The sequence below is a fragment of the Nilaparvata lugens genome, chromosome 2, assembly GCF_014356525.2.
Source record: "Nilaparvata lugens isolate BPH chromosome 2, ASM1435652v1, whole genome shotgun sequence".
Classification (NCBI taxonomy): domain Eukaryota; kingdom Metazoa; phylum Arthropoda; class Insecta; order Hemiptera; family Delphacidae; genus Nilaparvata; species Nilaparvata lugens.
Genome location: NC_052505.1, coordinates 34,829,492 through 34,854,473, shown reverse-complemented (window position 1 = coordinate 34,854,473; position 24,982 = coordinate 34,829,492). Strand labels below are relative to the sequence as shown.

General features: G+C 34.8%; 1 protein-coding gene across 2 annotated transcripts in view; it reads left to right on the top strand.

The window, feature by feature from the left end:
- LOC111060973 (structural maintenance of chromosomes protein 4) overlaps positions 1-24,982 on the top strand; it is a 73,054-nt gene that overhangs the window by 15,613 nt on the left and 32,459 nt on the right. For both annotated transcript variants that reach the window (XM_039421089.1, XM_039421088.1), the window contains exons 3-11: positions 196-384; positions 3,574-3,750; positions 6,254-6,358; positions 7,315-7,502; positions 10,718-10,858; positions 11,909-12,059; positions 13,995-14,216; positions 15,121-15,242; positions 16,213-16,453. In XM_039421089.1, coding sequence (XP_039277023.1) covers positions 196-384; positions 3,574-3,750; positions 6,254-6,358; positions 7,315-7,502; positions 10,718-10,858; positions 11,909-12,059; positions 13,995-14,216; positions 15,121-15,242; positions 16,213-16,453 — 1,536 coding nt within the window. The remainder of the gene's footprint in view (positions 1-195; positions 385-3,573; positions 3,751-6,253; positions 6,359-7,314; positions 7,503-10,717; positions 10,859-11,908; positions 12,060-13,994; positions 14,217-15,120; positions 15,243-16,212; positions 16,454-24,982) is intronic.

Here is a 24,982-nt window from a genome sequence, read left to right as displayed (position 1 = left end):
TTCGACGAACAAAATTATTGTAATAATTTTCAATTATGTTATTTAATATATCACAACACTGAGCACATAGATACAACAGGAAAAGCAGAATCTCCAAGGTTATCACAATTCAAATAATGCAAACATACAGAACCCAATTTAACTAGCATTTATATGGAACACTATTGGTTCATAAAGTGGGTATTTTTGTTGCAGAGTTTCACCAGCATCATTGGACCGAACGGTAGTGGAAAGAGTAATGTGATTGATTCGATGCTTTTTGTGTTCGGGTACCGAGCAAGTAAAATCAGAACAAAGAGAATCGGCGTGTTGGTCCACAGCTCGAAAGGCCATAGTGCTAACAGCTGCTATGTGTCAGTGCACTTCGCCATGGTTGTTGATAAGGTAATCTATATCAATAAAAATGAATGTAAAATGTTCCCTTTGGATAGAAGAACTAGTTCGCCTCTTCCCCCCCCCTCTTGCTGAAGAACTTGCAAATTTCAGGATATTGACGACATATTTATTTATGAGTTGATTTTTTGTTTGAGGTGTGAACAGAACAAGTGGGTAGAAGTTTAGCTTTCAGTTTCAATTGATGCCACTAATCAGCTGGCAATGATGATACCATTTGAATGTCATATGCGCCCGGTTGCACAAAAGCCTGTTAAATTTTAACCGTGATTAAATGTCACGAGTTCCAGTCGGAGAAGCCTTCTTTTCATAAAAGCCTTCTCCGATTGCATCTCGTGGCATTTAATCATGATTAAAATTCAAAAAGCCTCTGTGAAACCGGGCCACTGTGAACCGCGCTCTAGACTTGAAAGTCCTATTCATTCCCATGTTTTCACAATAGTTCGATTCAATAAAAGCTAGCGATAATAATAAGTTATTTCAAGCAAATGCCAGGACTCGAGTCAGATATTATCTTATCATCTGATGGAACACACCATTTGCTCAAGAATTTTACGGAAACTTCTAGCTTGAACTACAGTTTTGTATAGCTGGCAACTAGTGACTCCCTGGATTGGATAACTCTCTCACGAACTGTATTGATCTTTGAAATCCGCAATTTGGTGAGAACTATGGAAACAGCAAAATATTTCTTTTCAAAGGATAATTTGACTGTAGGTTTCATGGGATCCTATTTGAATAAAAAAAAACTACTTTTCTGTCACTTCAAAACTCTTGTCCGCCACTTGGATCAGTCATATGAATCCAACTTCATTTTTCAAATGGAAACTTGATCATGTGATAAATGATTTTGATACAGAATTTCAAGATAAGATTAATTGCGAAACTCGCACAACGATATCTCAAGCCATGTCAATGATCTTCACATCTGAAGATACTCATAAATCATACAAACATGAAATAAATAATTTGTTGAAACATATTGAAAATCGAGTGTTAGTGAATACTAATACATAGTAACTCCTACTCACATATTTAACACTTTAAAAAAATGATCTGTTGTATTTTCAATGAAAATTTACTGTATGATTCAATAGTATCTTTGAGGGCCGTTTTCCGAGCTCGGGATTTAGATAATTTCTAGACTTTAAATAGCTGGAGTCAGAAAACTGGCTTTCCGATACGGGGCGTAGTCGTAGCTTTTATGATAATCGTTATTTTTCATTTGTAAAATTGGAAACATATTTGCTTGACGAAATGAAACATTCCTAAATAATTCAAAATAGCTGAAACTTTACTATTTTCTCTTTATTTTATTTTGTGTTCAATTTTCTAGTTTTTCGAAATTTAATTTAAACGTGGACTTCGACTACGACACGTTTCGGAAATCAATTTTCTGACTGCAGCTGTTTAAAGTCTAGAACTTAGCTAAATCCCGAGCTCGGAAACCGGGCTTGAATGTGAATATCTTTGAAACGGTTCGATATATTGATGTGCGATTTTCACCATTCATTTTTCTTGATATTCAGTTTTTAAATCTTGTATTGAAAACTTACTATTTTAATAAAGGTACTTGATAGCTTTCATTGTGTTTTTGCTCTTATCAGTACATCGATAATCAGTACAATAGAAGTTAATCTTTCTCAGTTCATATCTAGATGTTCCGACAATATCCTCTAAATACTCAAGCATTCCAGTCTCATGTTCGTTGGGCGACTTGGGTTTCATCATCGATATTTGTTCAACTTCACTCTAGAACATTTCATAGAGTACTAACACCTACTCTTCGAACCTTTTCACAAAAGAGGTTCGAAGAGTTCAAAATTTGAATCTGATTTATCATTTTTTTTCAAAAGTTATTGTAGAACATACAAACAAGCCCAGAGACGGACAACGACTTTGGCCTTGAGTCAAAAGTAAGAACTCGCTAACGCTCGTTCAACTAATTACTGTTTAACTAACTAGCTTCATAACTGTAGCTAGAACTAATAGTTCCTAGTCAGTAGATTCTAGCTTTTATTAGATCAATTTAATTTTTTTTAATTCAAATTTGTAAATCGATCCAATTGTGTCTGTTACATGAAAGTCGATCGCGATCGCGACCTATACTGAAAGCTAAACATCGCTTTGACCGTTCTGTTCGTTCTCTTAGTTAATCCTTATTAGTGAATATATTAACATAGAGCTAAAGTTCTATATGCATGCAACTGACAGTCTTGATTGTTTGGATGAATGTTTTTTATGAATATGATGATCAAGTTATATGCCGTCCTTATATTTTATTCAGAATTTCAACAATAAAATTACAGTGTAAAACATTTTTAGGTAATAGTATCTTACGTCACATGGACGGGAAGGGGCCTTTAGCAGTCGAGAATGATGTTTTATTCGAGCACTGCAAAAGACATTCACGTCCAAGTAACGTACACTATTCTTTGTCATGATAATCTAAAGAAGAATAATTGAAAAAATAGAAAACATTACCTGCTTGTGCTGAAGTTGCTACATCCATTCTATAAACATAACCTAGTTTACAAATTCCGAATCATGAGTTTTTCAGAAGTTTGCAAAACCTCCACCTGGAGCGCTGAAGGTGGTTTTTTTGTAGCAGTTTTGCTGTTCTATTCCGGAACTAGGAAGCAGGGTCGAAGTCAAACGAGGCAAATGAAAGAGTCCTGCGACAGACGAGACCTGCGACATTCGAGGCCAGCGACGGTAGAGGCCTCTTTAATTTTTGAATAGGGCCGACAGTCGAGACCTGCGACCGTAGAGGACTCCTGAAAAAGAGGCCTCAAATGTCGCCTGCGTTAGGCGACAGTTGAGGCCTCTTCAATTTTTGAACAGCCCCGACAGTTGAGACCTGCGACCGTAGATGATTGGAAAACAGTCCTCTACTGTCGCAGGCCTCTACTGTCGTCGGTCTCGACTGTCGCGCCCTCAGGAAACATACTCGGCTGTAAAAAAAACATGGTTTTATTACAGTAGACTATGCTGTAATGCGAATCATATGTTTATTTATTCTGCGAACAGCTGTTTACCGGCTTGATTTCATGCATGGAAAACAGCAGAGATTGAATGACTATGACAAAAATTAAGTTTTGGTATTTTTCTGTTTCCGGCTGCTGTGTCATACATTTCTCCTAATCAAATTCAAATATTCTTTGTTTCTTCATCTTACAGCCGGATGGCGACTGTGAAACTGTCCCAAACTCTGAATTTGTTATAACAAGAACCGCTTATGTTGACAATTCGTCCTTCTACTCATTGAATGGCAAACGAGTTCAATTCAAAGAGGTGGCACTTCGCTTGAGGGAGAATGGCATTGATTTGGTTCACAATCGGTTCCTCATATTACAGGTAATGAATGTACTATCATATTGTCTGCTACTAGTTATTTAACACTCAAGTATCACCAAATACTAGAACATATTGAGTTATTTGGAAAAGCTAAAAAACAATAGCTATTCATGTATTGAGAGCGGTATACGCGACTTTATTATTTGAGCAAAACAGTTGTTATCAAGCGACACTTAGTAGAGCGCGATAATTTCGCGAAAGCAATAAAGAAGTTTCACGCTCCAATTACTTACAATATTTTTTCTACAACTTTTTATTCATTCATTTATACAATAAGTACAACTGCAGTTTAATTTTCCTTCAATACAGTTTTATGACTCACCTAAAATCTAAAACCCTGATCGATCGCTGCCTAATGGATGGCTGTATTGATGAATTGAATCAGTGATCAATCAGCTGATCAGAGACGAAATTATTATTTTTGTAGATTGATGACATCAATTTTAATAAATAATAAATTTTGAATAGTCCAGACAATGAATGCCCAAATAGGGTGTAGAGATAAAAGTTTGGAAGACAATTTTTGAACCTGCAGTTCTGTTTAGGGTAGTAAGGAGGTGAAAATACCAAAAGTCCCCATCCCTACCGCCTGTGCTAAGGGGTAGGGGTTGTTCAAAGATACCATTTTTTGGTTTCTCGCATTTATCTTGAATACTTTGTGTCTTACAGACATAACTTTTACATACAAAATTGAAGCTTAAATAATTTCCCACAATATTCATCTCACAAAATTTTCCATTTATTTTATAGTTTTCGAGATATCCGCTCTTGAAGAAACAAAAATTTTCCATTATGTCGAAAGTTTCATGTTTTCTGCTCGAAATGTCTCGACATTGACGAACATAATCATTAATTAAAAAAATAACTATATGTCGAATAAAAATTATCCAGACACCAATAGAAAGGAGACATTCTCCCCTTCAATTTGATATAAAATTATTACGCATTACGACGCCCTGAGAGAAGTGATATTAAAAAGGAAAGCAAATCTTCGTGATGTTTCCAATTTCATTATAAAAGTTTAATTTTCTTTTGATCCTTCAACCTTGAAACTTTTTTGGCTCAGAGGCGAGGCGTCCGGTCATCTCTGGATTCGCCGATGACTTGACAGAAATTGATATGTAATGTGTATATTATTAAATTGAAAATATTCAAAATAAATACAATAAAAGGTGAATAAACAAAAAGAGAAACGTTTTATGCGAGCGCGCCAAGTTTGAATAAAGTAGACTACGGCATCATCAGTTCCATCCGTTCAATGTATTATCAAAAATATGCGATTCCAGTAATGCTATTTAGCATTTGTTACCACCACTCTTCCGCATCGTCACTCTTCCACTCCTTGTAAACGATGGTGGAGTAAACGGTCAAAGACATCGCTATTTTCTGCGATTCCACTGTTCCGCGCCAGTGTTGCAAACCGTACGATAATTATTTTGTATGCAATTTGTTATTGATAATAATAATTATTATTATATTTCTTCTATGTTTGGTTTTGAAGCATCTACATTTAAAAATCCGCTTCGTGAAAATAATTAAGAACTGATAATTTAGTGAAGTGAACAGCTACAAGACTTAACCTATTTCGGACTATGTGTAACCTTATATAAATTTGGGAGAGGAATAGCACAAGGTTACCTTATTTTTTTCTTCCTGTCATTTTTGATGATGTACTTGTTGTATGAATCTATAAAGAATAAAGAATTTAATTTCAATTTTTCAAATTAATTTGAGGGTCAATTTCCTAGCTTGAGATTTAGCCAAGTTCAAGACATTTCAACTCTAGGATTTTGAATAGTAAGCTTATCTTATATTAGATGTCATCTTTCTCGATAAATAATCGTCCAAAATTAAACATTATGTTCAAAGTAGGGAGGGGGTGAATTGTTCCTGGAGATGACTGAGCCAAAAGTCACGCCTCGCCCCTGTTTTAGCTCTACTAGGATATCGGGGATGATATTCTACATCCAATTCTGACGTTGAATTGGAAATTTGAGAAAGTTACAATTTTACACGAATTGGAAACCTTGTAATTTCTTCAGATGGAGGGCCAAGTCTCAACTTATTTTACTCAAACTATAGGTTTGTAGAGCATTAAATTCTCTTCAATATGATGTATCATTTTACTATTCAAAGTTCTCCTTTTTACGATGAGTTTTCAGTACGTATAGAAGTTTTTTACGAACATTTGTAGGAAAACAAAATAATTTATAACATTAAAAAGTATTTTAAAACTATTATATAAGAATTCATATTGTTAATTGCTTGCTGTAATTGTGCAGGAGTCATGCATGGAGCTGCCTAATATTTTCGTAAATAAATTGGAGAATTAAATGAATTACTGTATCGAAAAAATGAACATACTTTCTGGATGTCCTCTCGCATTCAATTCTTGAACATTATCTACTACTACTTACATGAATGACTTTTTCGTTAATGATGACCTGTTCTCTGCTATTCTTCTATAATAACTTTTAAATAAGTAATCTATGAATTGTTCTAGGGTGAAGTTGAACAAATATCGATGATGAAACCAAAGTCGCCCAATGAACATGAGACTGGAATGCTTGAGTATTTGGAGGATATTGTCGGAACATCTAGATATAAGGTAAATAAATTTTATTTTTAATATTCTTACTTTTTTTACTCTTACTACGTATAATAAACTATTGTTATTATGTTGTTATGGGAGCAATTTTTAGGAGAAATCCTTAATGCTTCCATGTTTTTATAAATAAATAAAGTATTTTAAAATCTTGAAAGATTAACATCTATTTTTCTCCGTAGTTCATCAGTTTTACAGATAAAAGCAAAAACACAATGAAAGTTATCAATTCCTTTTTTTATTTTATTAAATCCCAACTAGTTTCAATCACTTGAAATTGAAAATGGTGCCAATAAGTTGAAACTGTAAACAATAAAATTAAAAATGATATTTGATAACTTTCATTGTGTTTTTGCTTTTATCTGTACAACTGATGAGATTGTGAGTAGAGAAAAGTGAGTAGATAATAACTACTTTGAAAATCTTTCAATTTTTTGTTGGGTGTATTTGATTATAAATTTTTTATGTGATTAGCTTTTATGCTACTGTCTTGAGAACTCATCTATAAGTTACGGCATTGTCCTTCCTGGTGGAGAAATCATCATCATCATCATCATCATCATCTTCTTCTTCTTTTCTTCTTCTTCTTTTTCTCTCCAATTACAAAATGCAAAATCTCACATTAATATAAATTTTGTGTTAATCCATTTCAATTTCTATTTTAAGTCGTATCCGAATCCTATTATTTTTTTAAATCTAGTCATCCTAGATCTTGAATCTGAAATATTCTCTAAGAAATTTTTCAATCAAAATCCAACATTTAGCATGACAGATGACCAAAAAATCGCTTGCTTACATCTGTAAATCACTTCTAAAAGCCGAAACGAAACATTCGTCGCAATCTGGAAATAGTGTGGAGTTGGAAAAGGATAGATTAATCTGCTTTGTCTTATGAAAGTGAACTAATTTTCATCAGATGCTGACTTTGAAACTATAGCTAGAGAAAATATGTGTTGTAGGAGCCAATCGAAAAGCTGGCGGTGAAAGTAGAGGAGTTGAACCAGGAGCGACTGGAGAAGGTGACCCGAGTGAAGCTGGCCGAGAAGGAGCGAGATGCCATGGAGGGCCCTATGAAGGAGGCCGTCGACTTTCTCAAGGCCGAAAACGAACTAATGCACAGCAAAAATAAACTATTCCAGAAGGAAATGTAAGTCAGTTCATTTGTCGAAAAACCGTGTATTGCTAAGTGATGACCAATGATTTGAATAGGTTGAAAAAATTACATACAGGGTGGGTGAAAAGTCCGAGAACGGCTTGATATCTCATACACAAAGGTAATTTGACGGTGGGTGTGATTGGGGATCCTACTCAAATTGAAAAAACTACTTTTCGCCACACTGCACAGAAAGCAGCTGTTTTCCAGTCCCTACGTAGATCTGAAAGACCTTGTTTGCAGACGACTCTCGTCTGACGTCGGAAAAGGCTTTCTTTCCGGCCTAGACCTGAAAACGTATTCTTTCTAGCCGCTAAAATGGAAGTCCGTAGTTAATAAGTCATCTGCTAGATCGGGCGAGTGTCCACTTTCTTCATCAGCTGAAGTCGCCATGATTTCAGTTCGAATCTCTAATCAAACTAATTCAGCATTCGCTTCGCAACCATTCTTATTCAATTATTTATTGTTGATTAGCGCATTCCGAATTTTCAAAAATGCTTGAAGATGACGACGCCCGTGATATTCCAAGTGAAATTTTAAAAGAATCTGAAATCCTGACTGCAAATCTTCTACCACTAAAATCAAGAGATAGGTACGATAACTTAACGAGTATACTTTATTTTGTATTCTTTATTTTGTCAGCAATACCTGTAGTGTGGCGAAAAATATCGTTCGCACCGCGGGCAAAAATGTTTTTCCGGCTCTCAATCTTTTCTAGTCCTCGGCCTACGGCCTCGGACTTGAAAACCGAATTCGAGCCGGAAAAATCTCATTTTCTGCTCTAGGTGCGAAATATACTATTACAATGACTTTAAAAATCTGGTCCGCCATATTGAATGCAACTTAATTTTTTTAAATAGGAAGGTGGTCATGCGATACATGTTTTCGATAGGGAATTTTAAGAAAAAATGAATGGCGGAAACCGCATATCGACATCTCAAACTGTTTCGGAATTATTCACATTATTAATCAATACTATTGAAAGCAGAAAAGAGAGAAAAAGTCTGAGAACGGCTTAGTATCTCATAAAAAGAAGTGATTCCAAGGTGGGTGTGATTGTAGATGTTACTCCAATTGAAAATACCACTTTACTATGACTTTAAAATTCTGGTCCGCCATCTTGGTTCCGCCATTTTGTATGCTACTTTTTTTTTAAATAGGAAGGTGGGTCATGTGATACATGATTTCGATACGGAATTTCAAGAAAAATTAATGGCGAAAACCGCAAATCGATAACTCAAACCGTTCAGAAGATATGATTCGCATTATTAATCAACACCACTCATGTATTTCATTTCTGATTTGCATGGTACTGAATGATAATGTGAATATCTTCTGAACGGTTTGCGATATCGATGTGCGGTTTTCGCCATTCATTTTTTCTTGAAATTCCGTATCGTAATCATGTATTGCAAGACCACCTTCCTATTTAAAAAAATGAAGATGCATTCAAAATGGCGGATCTAATATGGCGGACCAGATTTTTAAAGTCATAGTAAAGTAGTATTTTCAATTCGAGTAACATCCCCAATCACTCCCACCTTGGAACCACTTCTTTTTATGAGATACTAAGCCGTTCTCAGATTTTTTTTCTCTTTTCTGCATTCAATAGTATTGATTAATAATGTTGATATTTCCGAAACGGTTTGAGATATCGATATGCGGTTTCCACCATTCATTTTTTCTTGAAATTCCCTATCGAAATCATTTATTGCACGGCCACCTTCCTATTTAAAAAATGAAGTTGCATTCAATATGGCAGAAGCAATGGCGGACCAGATTTTTAAAGTCATTATAAAGTAGTTTTTTCAATTTGAGTAGGATCCCCAATCACACCCACCGTCAAATTATCTTTGTGTATGAGATATAAAGTCGTTCTCGGACTTTTCACCCACCCTGTATGAATCTTGGCATTCTTAAGCGCCTGCATTAGGAAGGTCTTAGCTCAGATGAGAAACAATCTATAGTAATGTGTAAAATAAGTTGAGACTTGGCTCTCCATCCGAAGAAATTGCAAGGTTGCCAAATTGTGTAAAATTGCAACTTTCTCAAATTTCCAATTTAACGTCAGAATTGAATGTAGAATATCATCCCCGATATTCCAGTAAAGCTAAAAAAGTTCCAGGGTTGAAGGATCATAATTTAAGGGGATTCAACATTTTTGATGAAATAGGAAGCATCACAAAAATTCATTTTTATTTTGAATACCACTTCTCTCAGAAGTAAATTCCTACGCATTACGACGCCCCATGATTCTGAATGGCATTAAAAAAAAATTGTGATGCTTCCTATTTCATCAAAAAAGTTGAATTTCCTTAAATTACGATCCTTCAACCCTGGAACTTTTTTAACTTTACTGGCATATCGGGGATGATATTCTACTTCCAATTCTGACATTAAATTGTAAACTTGAGAAAGATGCATTTTCACACAATTTGGCAACCCTGCAATTTTTTCGGATGGAGAGCCAAGTCTCTAATTATTTTACACAGACTATAGGATCTAGAGATATTGTTGAACGATAAGATTCGATAGTTCCATTACCGACTGTAATCAGTGAGGGCCTGAACCAACCGGTGAAAGACTTGTGTAAGCTATCTATGCTCACTATTTATGTGTTAACAATTGAATGAATATTGTAGTTATCTGGCAAGAACAAAGTTGTCGACACCAACATGCTTGCTGCGCAAGTTCCTACCTACTCATTTTGAGTGGGCTAGTAGTATCAAAAAAACTTGGAAATCTAGGAACTTGACAGGGAAACTTGTAAAATGATGTAAATGGGGTGGAGTCTACATCCTCGCTCTTCTGTTGCCCGAATAAACCTGTCATGGCATAAAGGTGGCACAGGTCTCCTTGGCTTGGAGAATCATAATTCATATTCTTATAACTATAACTTATATGAATATAGTCCATTTCAGATTGGTACTTGAGTAGATATGAACTTTAAAAAATGGCTTCATCATTTAGATTGATCTCGTATATATTTGACATCATATTGTTGAAGCCTGTCTTATGGGACTGGTTCCCCATGCTGAGGAGGTTTATAAGACTTTTTTAGCAAAAACCACACCAGGACTACCCAGGCTGATATTAGATTTGTAAAGCTATTTGACCATATTCATCCTTGGCTTACTTTTCACCCACTTATTTTTTTGTGGGTGAAATTTTTGACAGACAATGCTATTCAACTGAATTATGATTTGCAGAAATGTAGCCAAAAAACAGATGACCATGAAAGAAGAGGAAAAGAAAGTGATAGATGATGGTATGGCGAAGATGAAAGAGGAGCTAAAGAAATACCAGGAGGAACGTGCCGATGCCGAGAAGGAGGTCGATCAACTCAAATCGTGAGTTCTCCCTCTCATTTTTATTCTTAACTCTCTCTATTCCCTTTCTGCTATCTCAAGGTGCTTACAGACTTTCGCTCTGCTCCGCAATCGAACGTCACTCAGCAGATCGATTGATGATCGATCGGAGAGCAAGAGTGGAACGCGAGAAGAGCTAACATCTCCCGTAACGTTCATTATCGGAGCGAGTGCGGAGCGTGTTGGAGGCGCGTATATCTGTAAGCACCTTTATATAACAATTAATATGCATTTTTCCAATCATCTAATAATTTTTATTTTTCTTAATTGCATTAATAACTCTTTTTTAATTCAAGTTAGGTTGGATTAAGTTATCAAATTTTTACAGAATACTATTTTGTTTTCATGATAATATCGTTTATTTTGTTCAATTATCTGGATATATATTTTGTAATGCTGTTCTTCTTCTTGTTCTACTTCTACTTCTTTTTTGAACGAACGATGCGAAGTTCCAGTTCAAACTCATTTTTTTCGTATGTTTCACGATAACAAACTAACCCATTGTGAGTTATTATAGCCCTTGGTTATTTTTGGAACAGAGTCATTTTTCTCTTTTTATATTTCCATTGTTAAATGTCTCTTCAGTTTGTATATCTTATTCATTTTCCACCAATCATTGTTTGACGGGTTCTCTTCTCATCTAGTATAATTTGCAGTGACAATTTACTCTAAGGTTTAGTTTGAAGTAAGAGGGGCCTGCCGCATCTAAAAATTCCTATTCTTTGCTAAAAATAGAAATAGTGTACCGTATTTCCTTTATGCTTCTCTGCATCTTTATCTAATCTTTCTCTTGGTTTCATTCAACTGGTTTTTCTTCTCAAGTATCTTTCAATTTCTTGAAAGAACATATCCGTCAATTTCTTTTTTCTTCTGCTGATTCAAATGCTTGAAAAGTGGATTTATTCAATGATGAAAATACGTTCTTAAACGATCTAGCCTATTCTCAGTTAGCTATTATTTGGTTTAATAGTATGATGGAATGTTTAAATTAGGATCGTTAGTTTGAATGTATTGTCCTGTCTTGTTTTGTAGACAATTGAATAAGATGATGAATCAGAAGGAAAAGTTGGATGATGAATTCAAGATGAAAACAAACAAAGACACAACATTAGCAGAGGAAATTATGCAGACAAATGCGAAAAGAAAGAAAATGCAGGAACAAAAGAAACAGGAGGAACATAAGGTAATAATTCATAATAATAAAATATCCTATCAATTTAATTGTCTTTATTGGAGAAGACAATTATAGTCGTGGGGATTTTGCCTCACAATGCTTCTTCATATCACTTGAAAGAGGAATTGATGTAAAATTTTCATGGATAAATTAATGAAGTTTGTTTCTACATCAGTATTACATTGTTGAAAATGTTTAAGATTAATAAAAAATTGTTGAAAACTGCAAGCTAGTTGCACAATTTGTAAGTTCCTGTTTCAAAATTCAATTATTTAAAATATATTATTATGTATTCATACAAGAAAATTAATTGATAAATTGATACAAGAAAATAATAAATGAATTAACTAGTAGTATTTCAGTGTAGTTATCATTTTTAAACACATGTTTTAGCTATAACGCCATTAGCGTGTCAAAATGATTTTTTTCAGTATTTCCGTTATCAGAAACTACTAAACCTTTATCTCTTTTAATTTTAAACAGATTTTCTATTTAGTATTTAGAGTGCTTCGTAGAGTTACTATCTTAAAAAGAAAAGTTTCTATCCACATATTGTTTATTGTTTTTGAAGGGACGGATTCAAGTATCCAAAGGTTCAAAGAACCCCACACGTCAACCGAAGCTTATTGTGTTCCCAAGTAGTATGTTAGTTAGGCAAACCAATACCTACGTTCTTTTCAGGAGTATACCAGGAGTTTTTCCCTATACTAACATTCCATTCATCGCCAGGTTGCAATCATGTGTGATATGCTTGGCAGTCTCTTCAACTGATTAGTCCTCGTGAGCTACGTCAGTTCCACTCCTGGCCTTCTTCGAAGGTCCTTCCGCTGAGGAAGAGGTGGCCAATTTGCCTCTAGGGCGCCCGGCCACCCTTGACTCAGCCTCTTGACCCACATTTGTGCCTGGTTTTTCACCCATCACTGGTCTCTTGGGTTTTTTCTTTTAGCCCCTCCGAAACTTCGTAGGGTCACCACTCCCAAGAAGTTTTGCCCAAATGGCCGCCCTTCTTTGAGCAGTGGTGAGTTTTGGCCTCTCCACCCACAAACTCGAGACCTAAGTGAGTTCCACTTCTGGCCTTTTTGTAGGTCCTTCCGCTGAGAAAGGGGGTGCCAAACTCCCTCTAGGGCGCCCGGCCACCCTTGACTCAGCCTCTTGACCCACATTTGTGCCTGGAGTTTCATCCATCTCTGGTCTCTTGGGTTTTTCTTTTTTCCCCTCTGAAACTGCAGGGTCAAAAGCCTCACCTCTCCCAAGAAGTTTTGCCTGAATGGCCGCCCTTCTTTGAACAGTTGTGGGTTTTGTCCTCTCCACCCACAAACTCGTGATCTACGTGAGTTCCACTCCTGGCCTTTTTGTAGGTCCTTCCTCTGAGAAAAGAGACGGCAAACTGCCTCTAGGGCGCACGGCTACCCTCGACTCAGCCTCTTGACCCACATTTGTGCCTGGAGTTTCGCCCATCTCTGGTCTCTTGGGTTTTTCTTTTTACCCCTCCAAAACTGCTCTGATGGGGCAGATCCCGTGGGTTTGAAGGCAAGCAACTTCTGGAGTTGCCTTGAGGTCCATTTTAGTCGCCTCCTACGACAAACATGGATACTGTGGGTGAATTCTGGTTTTCAACACATTCTTGAGTACGATGATCGACTCAAAGCTCCCCCAACCCACAGGGGGCTTCTATCCACATAACTTAGTCCTTAAAATTATTTGTTATACATGCCGTAATTATATATTGTAAATTATTTCACATTTCAATTGTTATTATTAATGTTAAGAATTACTTTATTGTTTGCTTTCTTGATTTGAGTATGGAATTTGATTCATGTAAATGCTAGTGGGAAAACAAATGATCTGTTTGAAAGTAGTCGCTGCAATAGTTGTTGCTCTTTAAATAGTATTCAGATAGTTCTGCACGTCTTTTTAATAAATAAACTTGTTTTTTCTCTGTAGCTCAACGAATACAAGAATCTGCCCGAGAAAAATGAAAAAGAAATTGCGGAATTGGAGAAGCTGAAAGTAAAATTGGAGGCGGAAAAGACCAAAGTAGATGCTGAAGTAAGCAAAGTTCTGGTCAGTCTGCGGGAGGAGACAGTAGGACTGCAGGATGAAAAAGACAAACATGAGTCTGAACTGTCTGGACTGAAGAAGTTCGTAACTGATGCCAAAACAAAAGTAAGTCACCTTCAATGAAATTTAGTTTGGTGCATTAGATTAATTTTTCAGTTTAATTCAGTGCAAACGGTACTGTCATGATTGACATCAGAATAACTTCAAATTATTTTCAAATCAACATAAGCGATGAGAATTTTAGTGTAATGGAATAACTCGTACGATACTGAACACTTGCCAATAACCAAAACACTCAGTTCAGAAAACACTCATTACTAGAGAAAGGAGACAAGGTTGCTTTTGTTTTATAATATTATATACCGCAGATTATATCAGTAGTGAAGCTGTTCCTTTCAGGGAATAATGTGTGAAATGAGAGTTTGAGGGATGTAATTAAAAGAACAATGACAGAGACCTTCAAGGCACATCCACGTTGGATTAGGACACTTGATCAAAGTGGAAGTGGTACACTCCCCTACTTTCCTGTCACGCAATGAGTGGAAATATATGAACTCTTGGTGTCCCGTGCCTAGCAGCGGCCGTTCCATAGTAAAAAGTAAAAGTTAATAATTTATTTCCGTAAAACGTTAATGGACTTTGACTTGGGCTTTAGGACACTTATTCAATCTAATGAAACATTAAACCTTAAGATTTAATATGGTTAAATATGTTTTATTAGATTCAATAAGTGTCCTTAAAACCGAGTCTTTCAAGAATAAATTTCCGTCCGGAACCCTGGGTATTGTGTCTGTCTGGTGACAATAGTAGTCATCGTGACTTTCTAATTAAAGTTCATAATTTGAGACACTTCGGACATTTCAATTTCAATTTGAAACATGATAATTGAAATTGTTATCGATTCATTGTCATTTCGACATGAACGTAAAATACGTACAACGCACTTTGAGGTTCCAAGTTTTTTTTAATCAGTGACCTCTTTTCAAGTATTCTTCAATTTTGTTTGCAGTATGACTTGGCTCAATCAGAGCTGGATTTGTATTTGAAGAAAGAACAAACGGAAAAGTCACGTTTGGAACAGATGAAGAAGTCACTTGAAAACTCAACCAGTATAAGAAATAAGCGGAGAGAGTAAGTAGTAATTAATTATTTCAGATATTCTTTATTTCCTTAATAAGTTGTAGATTGTAAAACAATATAAAGGCTATATCATGTTATTTTTTGAAGACACGGACTCAAGGATCCAAAGGTTCAAAGAACCCCACACGTCAACCGAAGCTTATTGTGTTCCCAAGTAGTATGTTAGTTAGGCAAACCAATACCTACGTCCTTTTCAGGAGTATACCATTCAAGGAATTGATGCCGGTTTGCAGAGTCGTCACATAAACTTTTGCAACAGGCAGTTAACTCATTTACGAAGCCATAACTCCACTTTCAGTTGCACAGACGTCAAAGTAAACTATAGCTCACATACAACTATACTCTGTTCAAAATTACTTCCGACTTGGGATGGACATGCGCAGCTGAGAAGGCATACAGCGGCAGGGATACAACGGCGGCTATGTTGCCGTTGTGTATCGGCCAGCTTTCTCTAATGTCCAGTGATTCAAGCGCTCATGTTAAACTTGAAAAGTTTCCTCTCTGCAATCACAGACTCAACTTACTCTAATTGACAAATTGACAACTGCGCTTCCACCTATGACTCTATCCATCACTGCAATTTGCTGATCTCCCCCATTTCTCTGCGCCGCAAATTCCTCCAAGTCTGAGGAAATTTGCACGGAGTATAAAAACGCCTGTTTAGGCACATGATTTTGTTGCACAATCACCAAAAGGAGCTTATGTCTCCAATCGCTAAAAACGGTCAGTCAAGTTAAGGGCCCGAAGTCGTGCTGTTAAATCCACTATCTACACATCATCTGTTTCTCATCTCATCTGTTTTACATGGTCTGTATCATAGTCTGTTGACATGAAACCTGGTTCTGTAATTTAAATTGATTAGTGGAACTGACAACATTATTGTCTCATTATTTCAATTATGGAGGAATACCACAACATTTCCTTCCATACAATCAAATAACTTTGATATTGATTGTTGCAGAGAAGTGGCGGAGCTGGAAGGGAAGCTGCCAGCGAGCCGTGCGGAGTTGGAGGCGGGGGAGCGGGAGCTGGGCGAGCTGCGAGGGAGGGAGAAGGTGCTGAGTCAGCAGATCCAGCGCGAACGAGTGTTGTTCGAGGAGACGCGCTGCGCGGCGCAGGCCAGTCGCTCCAACAACCGAGTGCTCGACTATCTCATGCAGCGCAAACAAGCGGGCCAACTGCCCGGCCTCTTTGGCCGATTGGTCAGTTAACTAATTATTAATTAGTGATTAGAATTTCGAACTATTGAGTACTGTGATGCCTGTTAGGACTCTGTTGTACTATTTGACTTGCATCTTCAAAAATGTATTTGTTTGAACGGTGAGACTCTAGCGCCTTCTAGCTTGATGCCAGAGTAGCCTACTATGTGGATGACTGGTTTCAACTAACAGTCAATCAATTCTATTTATTCATTTATCATATAAATAGTATTACTAATTCTTAATAATATATAAAATATTATTTTTTTACCTTATACATATACAATAATTCTGTCGTATATATTATTTGGTTTATCTAGTAGCATATCATATGATTTTTCTATGGTACTACCCAAGGAATACATTTATTAGTACTATCCATCATAGTCACACCTGTGCAGTCGAAGTTTCATTACCATCTCAATGATATTAGCTTTCAACTGTGAACTGGAGTAAAGTAAAACCTCGGCTTAGGGGTAACTTGACACCTATTCTTAAATATATATAACAAAATAAATAAATGCTTTATTCAACCAATAAAAATAAATAAATTATATTACAATCACATTCAATTACACAAACACATTTCACAATCATTAAACATTCAATAATGAAATAATAAATAAACAGAACCCTATGTGTAGATAAAATAAATAAATTAATACAATATTTAAAAAATAAAATAAAATAGGATATGATAATGAATGATAATAACAATGAAAGGTAAGTGCCCTTGAAGAAATATTAATGGTTCATCCCTCTTTAAGCATAATGCTTGTGCTGAGGGATGAGTCGCTTAATATAATAATTTTATCTTGGACTACAGTACAATAAACCCATTCACACATTCAAACACAAACACATTCAAACAAACCGGAATATCATTCAACTAAACAAAAAACTAACTACAACAAAATAAACTAAAAAATCCTCCAACAAAACTAAAATAAACTGAATCAATTGTGTTATACATTTACACTATTTGTTATGAATATTTTAAACATTTGTACCAATATTTAAAAAAAACGAAACAAGAAAAATAATTTTTTAATCAACAAAGAACTCTTTTAACAAAACGAAATTTACAAACTATTTTGGTATAAACAAAATCATATCTATCCGTATCTAATTTAATCTTATAGAAGAAAATAAATAGAATAATTTTCTTCATTACCGTATTATATTAAAATTGTTCTTTCAGAGTCACTGAAAATTAAATGAAACTGGTATATAAAATCAAAATAATGATAATGGACACAGTGAGAAAAACTAACAGAATGCATAGAAAGAATAAAAAGCAATAAAGAAAAGACTCTCATGCACTTAATCCTCAATTCAATGTAATGAAACATTTAGGATGAAAAAGAGAGAGACATAAGTAAACATAAAGGCCTTATACATCAATCTTCAATTTTGCCTCATTTCAAAGAAACAACGGACACCATTTTTGAATATAGAGAAGCTTGGTGCAGAGACTATTGATAGAGGAAGTTGATTGAATAAACGGGGCCCCCTGGAAAAAGCATGATCTGCAGCTGCAGTAGTCCTGAGACGGGGCTCCTCAAGGGGTTCTCTAAGTTGTCTTCGTGTACTATACATGTGTACCGCAGATAAAGGGAAAGTATGTGGTCTCAAATAGATAAACTTTAATAATTCAAATTCAAAAAGATGTGGTATACTAAATACCAGAAATTCTCTGTATATATATTCAGAAAGGTATCTTATTGGTTTTTTAAGACAGATTTTTATAATTTTTTTGTGTAATCGAATTAGTGGCTGCATAATAGAAGCCCCACAGTTTCCCCAGCCAATGATTCCATAGCTCACAATGGACTGTATTAAGGATAAGAATACCATTCTCAGTTGGTGTAGAGACAAAATATTTCTCAACTGAACAAATTTATAAATCAATTTTCTCAGTCTGGAGCACAAATATGCCACATGACTCCCCCAACGCAAGTGCTTATCTATCATGATACCTAAGTACTTAGCATTCTCCTGAAACTCCAGTTGTCCACATGTACATGCACAACGATTACAGCCAGTTTCATGAATAACAATTCTGCAGTTGTCAACATCAGTCAAACAACCCGCAGATGTCAGGGAAAATGGGATGGCAACAGTCTTGGCAACATTAATAGATACTAGATTCTCGTCTAACCAATCCTTAACTATAGCCAGGCCACTGTTAGCCCTCTCGCAAGTATCAGCCCAACTCGAACCATGAAACACTGCAACAGTATCGTCCACAAATGAATAGAGGGAACCATGCTCAAGCTCAATACCGAGAAGATCATTTATATAGATCAAAAATAAGATAGGTCCGAGCACTGTTCCCTGCGGTACTCCAGTATTCACCTCAGACATTGAACTCACCACCTTATTAACTTTTGTGGATTGCAACCTTCCACTCAGATAAGACTGAAAGAACCGCAAAGCATTTCCTCTGAAGCCTATTGATTCCATTTTTTTAAGTAAAATGGCATGGTCAACAGTGTCGAAAGCCTTTGTAAAATCAAGGAACACACCCACACATTTATTTCCATTATCCAAGTGATTTATAATATCTTTTGTTACATAAAAGATTGCGTCAGAAGTGTTCAAACCACTGCGGAACCCAAATTGGGAATTGGATAAGATTTTATATTTCTCAAAATAACTTATAACTCTTGATTTCACACATTTTTCAATAATCTTGGATATACTTGACAGCAATGAAATGGGCCGGTAATTATTCAGGTTTGACTTTTCTTTACCTTTATGGAGAGGGATAACAGTAGCATGCTTCATCTCCTCTGGGAAGTAACCCTGCTCAAAACACAAATTTATGATGTATGTCAGAGGCAGAGAAAGAGCCAAGGAGCAATTAATCAGACATTTAGAATAAATACCATCTATGCCAGCAGCTGATTTTTTCTTAAGTTTTTTTATGTTATCTTGTATCTCTTGTGATGACACGGGGCTAAAGAAAAATGAATTGCATGAAGTCCTATTAATTTTATGTTCAATGCTAAGATTTATATCTCTCTTATTTTTAATTTTTTCTGTAATATTTTTACCAACATTTGCAAAATGCCTATTGAATTCTTCAGCCATCTCCACTCCCCTATCACTTTTTATAAGTTGGTTATCCAAAGACACAATATCTGAAATGAAATTATTTCTTTGCCGGACAGTATCTGTAGCTTCATCAATTGTTTTCCAAACCTTTTTTAAGTTGAGCCCGCAATCAACAAACTTTTTTTGAAAATACATTTATTTCGCAGCCCTTAGAACAGAGTAAGAGTGTAAGAGTGGATTAAATGGCTGTTTACGAATATTAAGTGACATCTTATCTCTCTTCCTGATTGACCTGACCAAACTATTTGTCATCCATGGCTTGATTCTAATTAATTTGTGACTTATTTTCCCAGCTTTAGTGATGGTGCAAGAATTGAATAATAACAGTAACCTATTATAAAATAAAGTGAAAGCCTTAGAAGCATTATTCTCCACATATAAATTTGTCAATTTTTTTTAACTCTATCATTATCAGGAGCATTACCTTCTGGTCCAGCGCAATCATCACAAACAAGCGAGATTGAACCCATTACTATTTCATGATCAGTAATAGAAGAGCTGTAAATAGCCAGTCTCAAAACAAAGGATTGACTCTTAACAAAAAGGTGGTCCAAACAAGGCTTACGAATAGAGGAGTATCTTGTACAACCCTGAAGGTATTCCACAAAACCATGCTCTGGCAATAAATCTAAATCTTTGGAACTGATTATAAAATTACAAGATGAAGACCATAAAAAAGAAATACTAAATCTAAAAAATCAATGTAGTCTAATGTCGGAGGAAATAAAGAAACTAAAATCTAAATTTGATAATACTAAATGTATGATAGAACCTCCGTCCAAATGCAAAAAAATAGAATCTAACCTAAATGATGGGAAATGCTCTGAAAATGGTCGAAATAAAACGTACAGTGAGGTTTTGAAGACAGCAACCAAAAATATAGCTGAGGGAAATAAAGATAGGAAAGGGAGAGTTCTGCTACTGACGTCCAGTCATGGACGTGATTGCAGTGATCTCCTTGATAAAAGATTGAAAAATAAATTTGATGTCCAATGTTTTTTCAAGCCAAGTGCATCAATTAATGCAGTTGTAGAGTCAGCTAGGGAACAAACTAAAGACTTTGATGAAAATGACTATCTAATTGTACTGGGTGGCTCAAATAATATAAATGAACCTAACTTGAATCATCTTCCTCAAGTAACAGAAAAAATCAAGGAAATTGTGCCACTCAGCAAAAAAACAAACTTAATAATAAGTACTATTCCTAATAGGTTTGATAGGCCAGAATTAAATGAAGCAATCAATTCGACAAACAAATCAATCCATAATACAATCAACAGCCTAAAAAATAAGAATTCTAAACAACTGGGGATTTGTTTTCTAAATGAAAGGCTGAAAAGACATAACTTCACTAATCATGGGTTGCATCTAAATCGATCTGGCAAAGTAATCTTTTGTAATAGATTGGCAGAGCTGATTGAAAGCCGTTTGCAATCCTCTGGTTTAAAAACAGTCAAAAAAACAAATAACGATTTTTTAGTAAATTGGCTCAAAACAGGGAAAGGGAAATAGCTACAAATGCTAGAGATAGAGTAGCACAAGATGGTAAGGTTTTTAGTATTTATCATCAAAATATTCAGTATCTTCGCAACAAAATTGACAGATTAGAAGTATTTCTTAAACAGGAGGATCCTGACATTGTTATTTTCACAGAGCATGGCTTAAAAATAAAGGAAATAAATCAAGTTAGGATTCCAGGCTATTCACTGAGATCAGAATTTTGTAGAATAGCTCATAGAAGTGGTGGTGTATGTATATTCACTAGCAATGCTAAACATACCCAAACTTATGAACTGGATTTTGTTAAGAGATTTTCTGTTGAGATGGATTTAGAGGTGACGGGACTAAGGTTAAAAATTGATGATCGATTTGAGGTAGCAGTGTTAGGTATCTATAGGTCACCAAATGGAGACTGGCAAAAATTTTGTGAGCTGCTCCATACACTTTTGGAAATTACAACCGCTCGTTTCACAAATGTTATAGTAGTAGGAGATTTCAATACCGATTTTGCCAGGCAGGATAAAATGACAGAGGATATTAGAGATATTATTAATATGAATAATTTAGAAATTAAGGTCCACGAATATACAAGAGTAACTCGAACTTCACAGACAATTATTGATAATATCCTCACAAATATAGAAGGTTGTAATGTCAGGTTAGGTAGCTCAGATCTATCAGATCATAACTATCAAATTTTAGATGTTAAGTTGCAGGGCCAGAATCCAAGCAGAAAAAAAACTTTTGTGAAAGAAATTCAGCAATATGAGCTAGGAAATATAAATTGTTTGAAGCAGGAACTGCTTCAAGAAAATTGGAGTAGTGTTTATAACAGTTGTAACCTAAATTACAAATATAAGCAATTCATTGATACTCTAAGATTTCACATTAGTGTATGCTGTCCAATAAAAAAAGTCAAAGTAAAAAGTAAATTAAACAAAGTAGATGAATGGATAACTGAAGATATTCTTACTCAAAGAAATATTGTTAGGGAAGCTTATGAGGAATTTAAATTAGTGAGGGATGTTCCGAGTGAAGTCAAATACAAATGTCTAAAGAAAAACTATGCAAAAGAAGTGAGGAAAGCTAAGTGTAAGAAAACAGCTGAAATATTAACAACTAGTACCAATTTTAACTCTGCTGTTTGGGAGGTAATTAATAGAAATAGGAGAGCAGCTCAAAAAGATACAGTTACTAATGTCCCTAGGATAATCGATGAACATGGAAATTATATGGATGATAGTATAGACATTTGTAACTTTTTCAATAAGTATTATCAACAGGTTGCATATAATCTCCAAAAGTCACTGAACACTAATACTTATAATACAACTACATTAAATGCTGAGCCAATTGAAAAGGTATTTAAATTTCATCCATTATCAAGAGATGAGTTGTCAAGAATAATAAAAAATTTGAATAACAAAAAAACAGTAGGATTGGATGGGGTCTCAAGCAAAATTTTAAAAGAATGTGAAAATGAATTACTGGACCCTTTATTGCATCTCCTTAATACTTCACTAGAGCAGGGTATTTTCCCTGATGATCTGAAACAAGGAAAAATTTTGCCAATTTTCAAGAGCGGTGATTCTGAAAGAGTTGAAAATTATAGACCCATTAGTATTCTAAATGTAATAAGTAAAATTTTGAAAGAGTAGTTTTAAATAGGCTATTGATGCACCTGGAAGAAATTAATTTCATATGTGATGAACAGCATGGGTTCCAGAAAGGGAAATCTACTAAGACTGCAATAGTATCCCTTGTTGAAAGACTAATAGATATAATAGATTCAGGTGAGAAGGCAGCCGCAATATTTCTTGATTTATCCAAAGCTTTTGATTGTGTGAACCATAGAATATTATTGGAAATACTAAAAACTGTAGGTGTGAATGGTATAGAACTAAAATGGTTTGAATCATATCTCATAGGTAGAAACCAGTGTGTTGAGCTTACCAAGGTGGATGGGAATGAAATAGTAAAAATTAAATCTCAAAAACTGGAGGTCCAGGCTGGAGTACCTCAAGGCTCAATTCTGGGTCCCTTACTGTTTCTGTTGTATGTGAACCAATTACCAAAAGAGTTAAAAGATCACAGAGCTCTGTTGTTTGCTGATGACACATCGCTTATCTTTAACAATTATTTATTAGATAGTCTAGAAATAAATGCTTTTACTGGAGTACAGTCAATTGTCCAATTCTTGAAGCAAAGGCAATTAACAATAAATAGTAAGAAATGTCAATTCCTACAATTCAAAAGTAAATATAATTCAGTAGAGGATAGAGAAATAAATGTGTTTGTAGAGGAAAATGAATTAGACCAAGAAGAGAAAGTAGCATTCTTGGGAATTTTATTGGACAGGAAATTAACATGGCATCCTTACATTGAGAGGATATGTAATAAGATATCATCTGGGGTATTTGTCCTGCGGCAGCTTGCTAGGCTGAATGATAAAAAACTACTGTTAACTGCTTACCATGGACTTATACTATCTCATATTAGGTATGCTATTTTAGTATGGGGTAATTCATCTCAACAAAATATGGACAGGGTGTTTAAGATTCAAAAGAAGGCACTCAGATGTATAGAGAAAGTGAATAGGTTAGACTCTTGTAGGCCTTTATTTAAAAAGCTTGGTCTATTAACTGTGCCATCTTTGTATGTATATGAAGTTGTAATGCATGTGAAAACGAGTGGTGTGATCCAGAATTCAGATGTTCATGAGTATAATACGCGAAACAGAGCAGATTATCATATAATGGGTCACAATAGTAGGTTATTTGAACAAAAACCAGATTATATTGGTAGGAAATTTTATAACAAGCTACCTCAAATCTTGAAAAGTAATGATGATTTGAAGATTTTCAAAAAACAAATTAAAAAATATTTAGTTGATAGAGCTTTTTATAGTGTACAAGAATTCCTTTCAAACCTAAACTAGGTTGAACTACTTAGTGTTAGAATTATTATGTAATAACATGACTTGTCTTATACTCCATGACTGGAGTCTTTAGGACGTAATCTCAAGACAGCACAGAAATTCATTAAAATTTTTATTTATACTACGTATGTTCATTGTAAGGATATTATAAAACTTTGCATCTTTGGAATAGCAAGAGGGAATATAATTCAGATAGTCATCTATCTCATTAGTTGAAAGATTATCATTATCATACAATTCAAAGAGATCCTCTATTTCCATAATTCAGTAGTGAAGTAATATTAAAATAATGAGTACATAGTTACTTTTAAATATAAATATATGATGGAGAAAAAAAAACAGTCCATTTTGAAGAAAGGCAAAAATGAAAAATAATCTTTTATAATTGATAAGTTAATTAATATTAAAATAATGAGTACATAGTTACTTTGAAATAGAGATATATGATGAAAGAAAAAAACAGTCCATTCCAAAGACAGGCAAAAAATAGAGAAAATAATAATAATCTTAGATTCGCATTCTGTAAAACGAACAAAAAAAAAACAAGAACATCATCATTTATACTCATTGAAAGACAGGCAAAAAATAGAGAAAATAATAATAATCTTAGATTCGCATTTTGTAAAACTAACAAAAAAAAACAAGAAAATCATCATTCATACTCATTGAAAGACAGGCAAAAAATAGAGAAAAAAAAATAATAATCTTAGATTCGCACCCTGTAAAACTAACAAAAAAAAAACAAAAAAAAACAAGAGAATTATCATTCATACTCATTGAAAGACAGGCAAAAAATAGTAATAATCTTAGATTCGCATTTTGTAAAACTAACAAAAAAAAAACAAGAGAATTTTCATTCATACTCATTGATGTCGATAAAAAATCAAAGAACAAGTCAATCATCTGATTTATCTATGTAGATCAATATAGAAGTAAAATGCTAAGTTCCATTCGATCCACACTTTTTGAAAAAA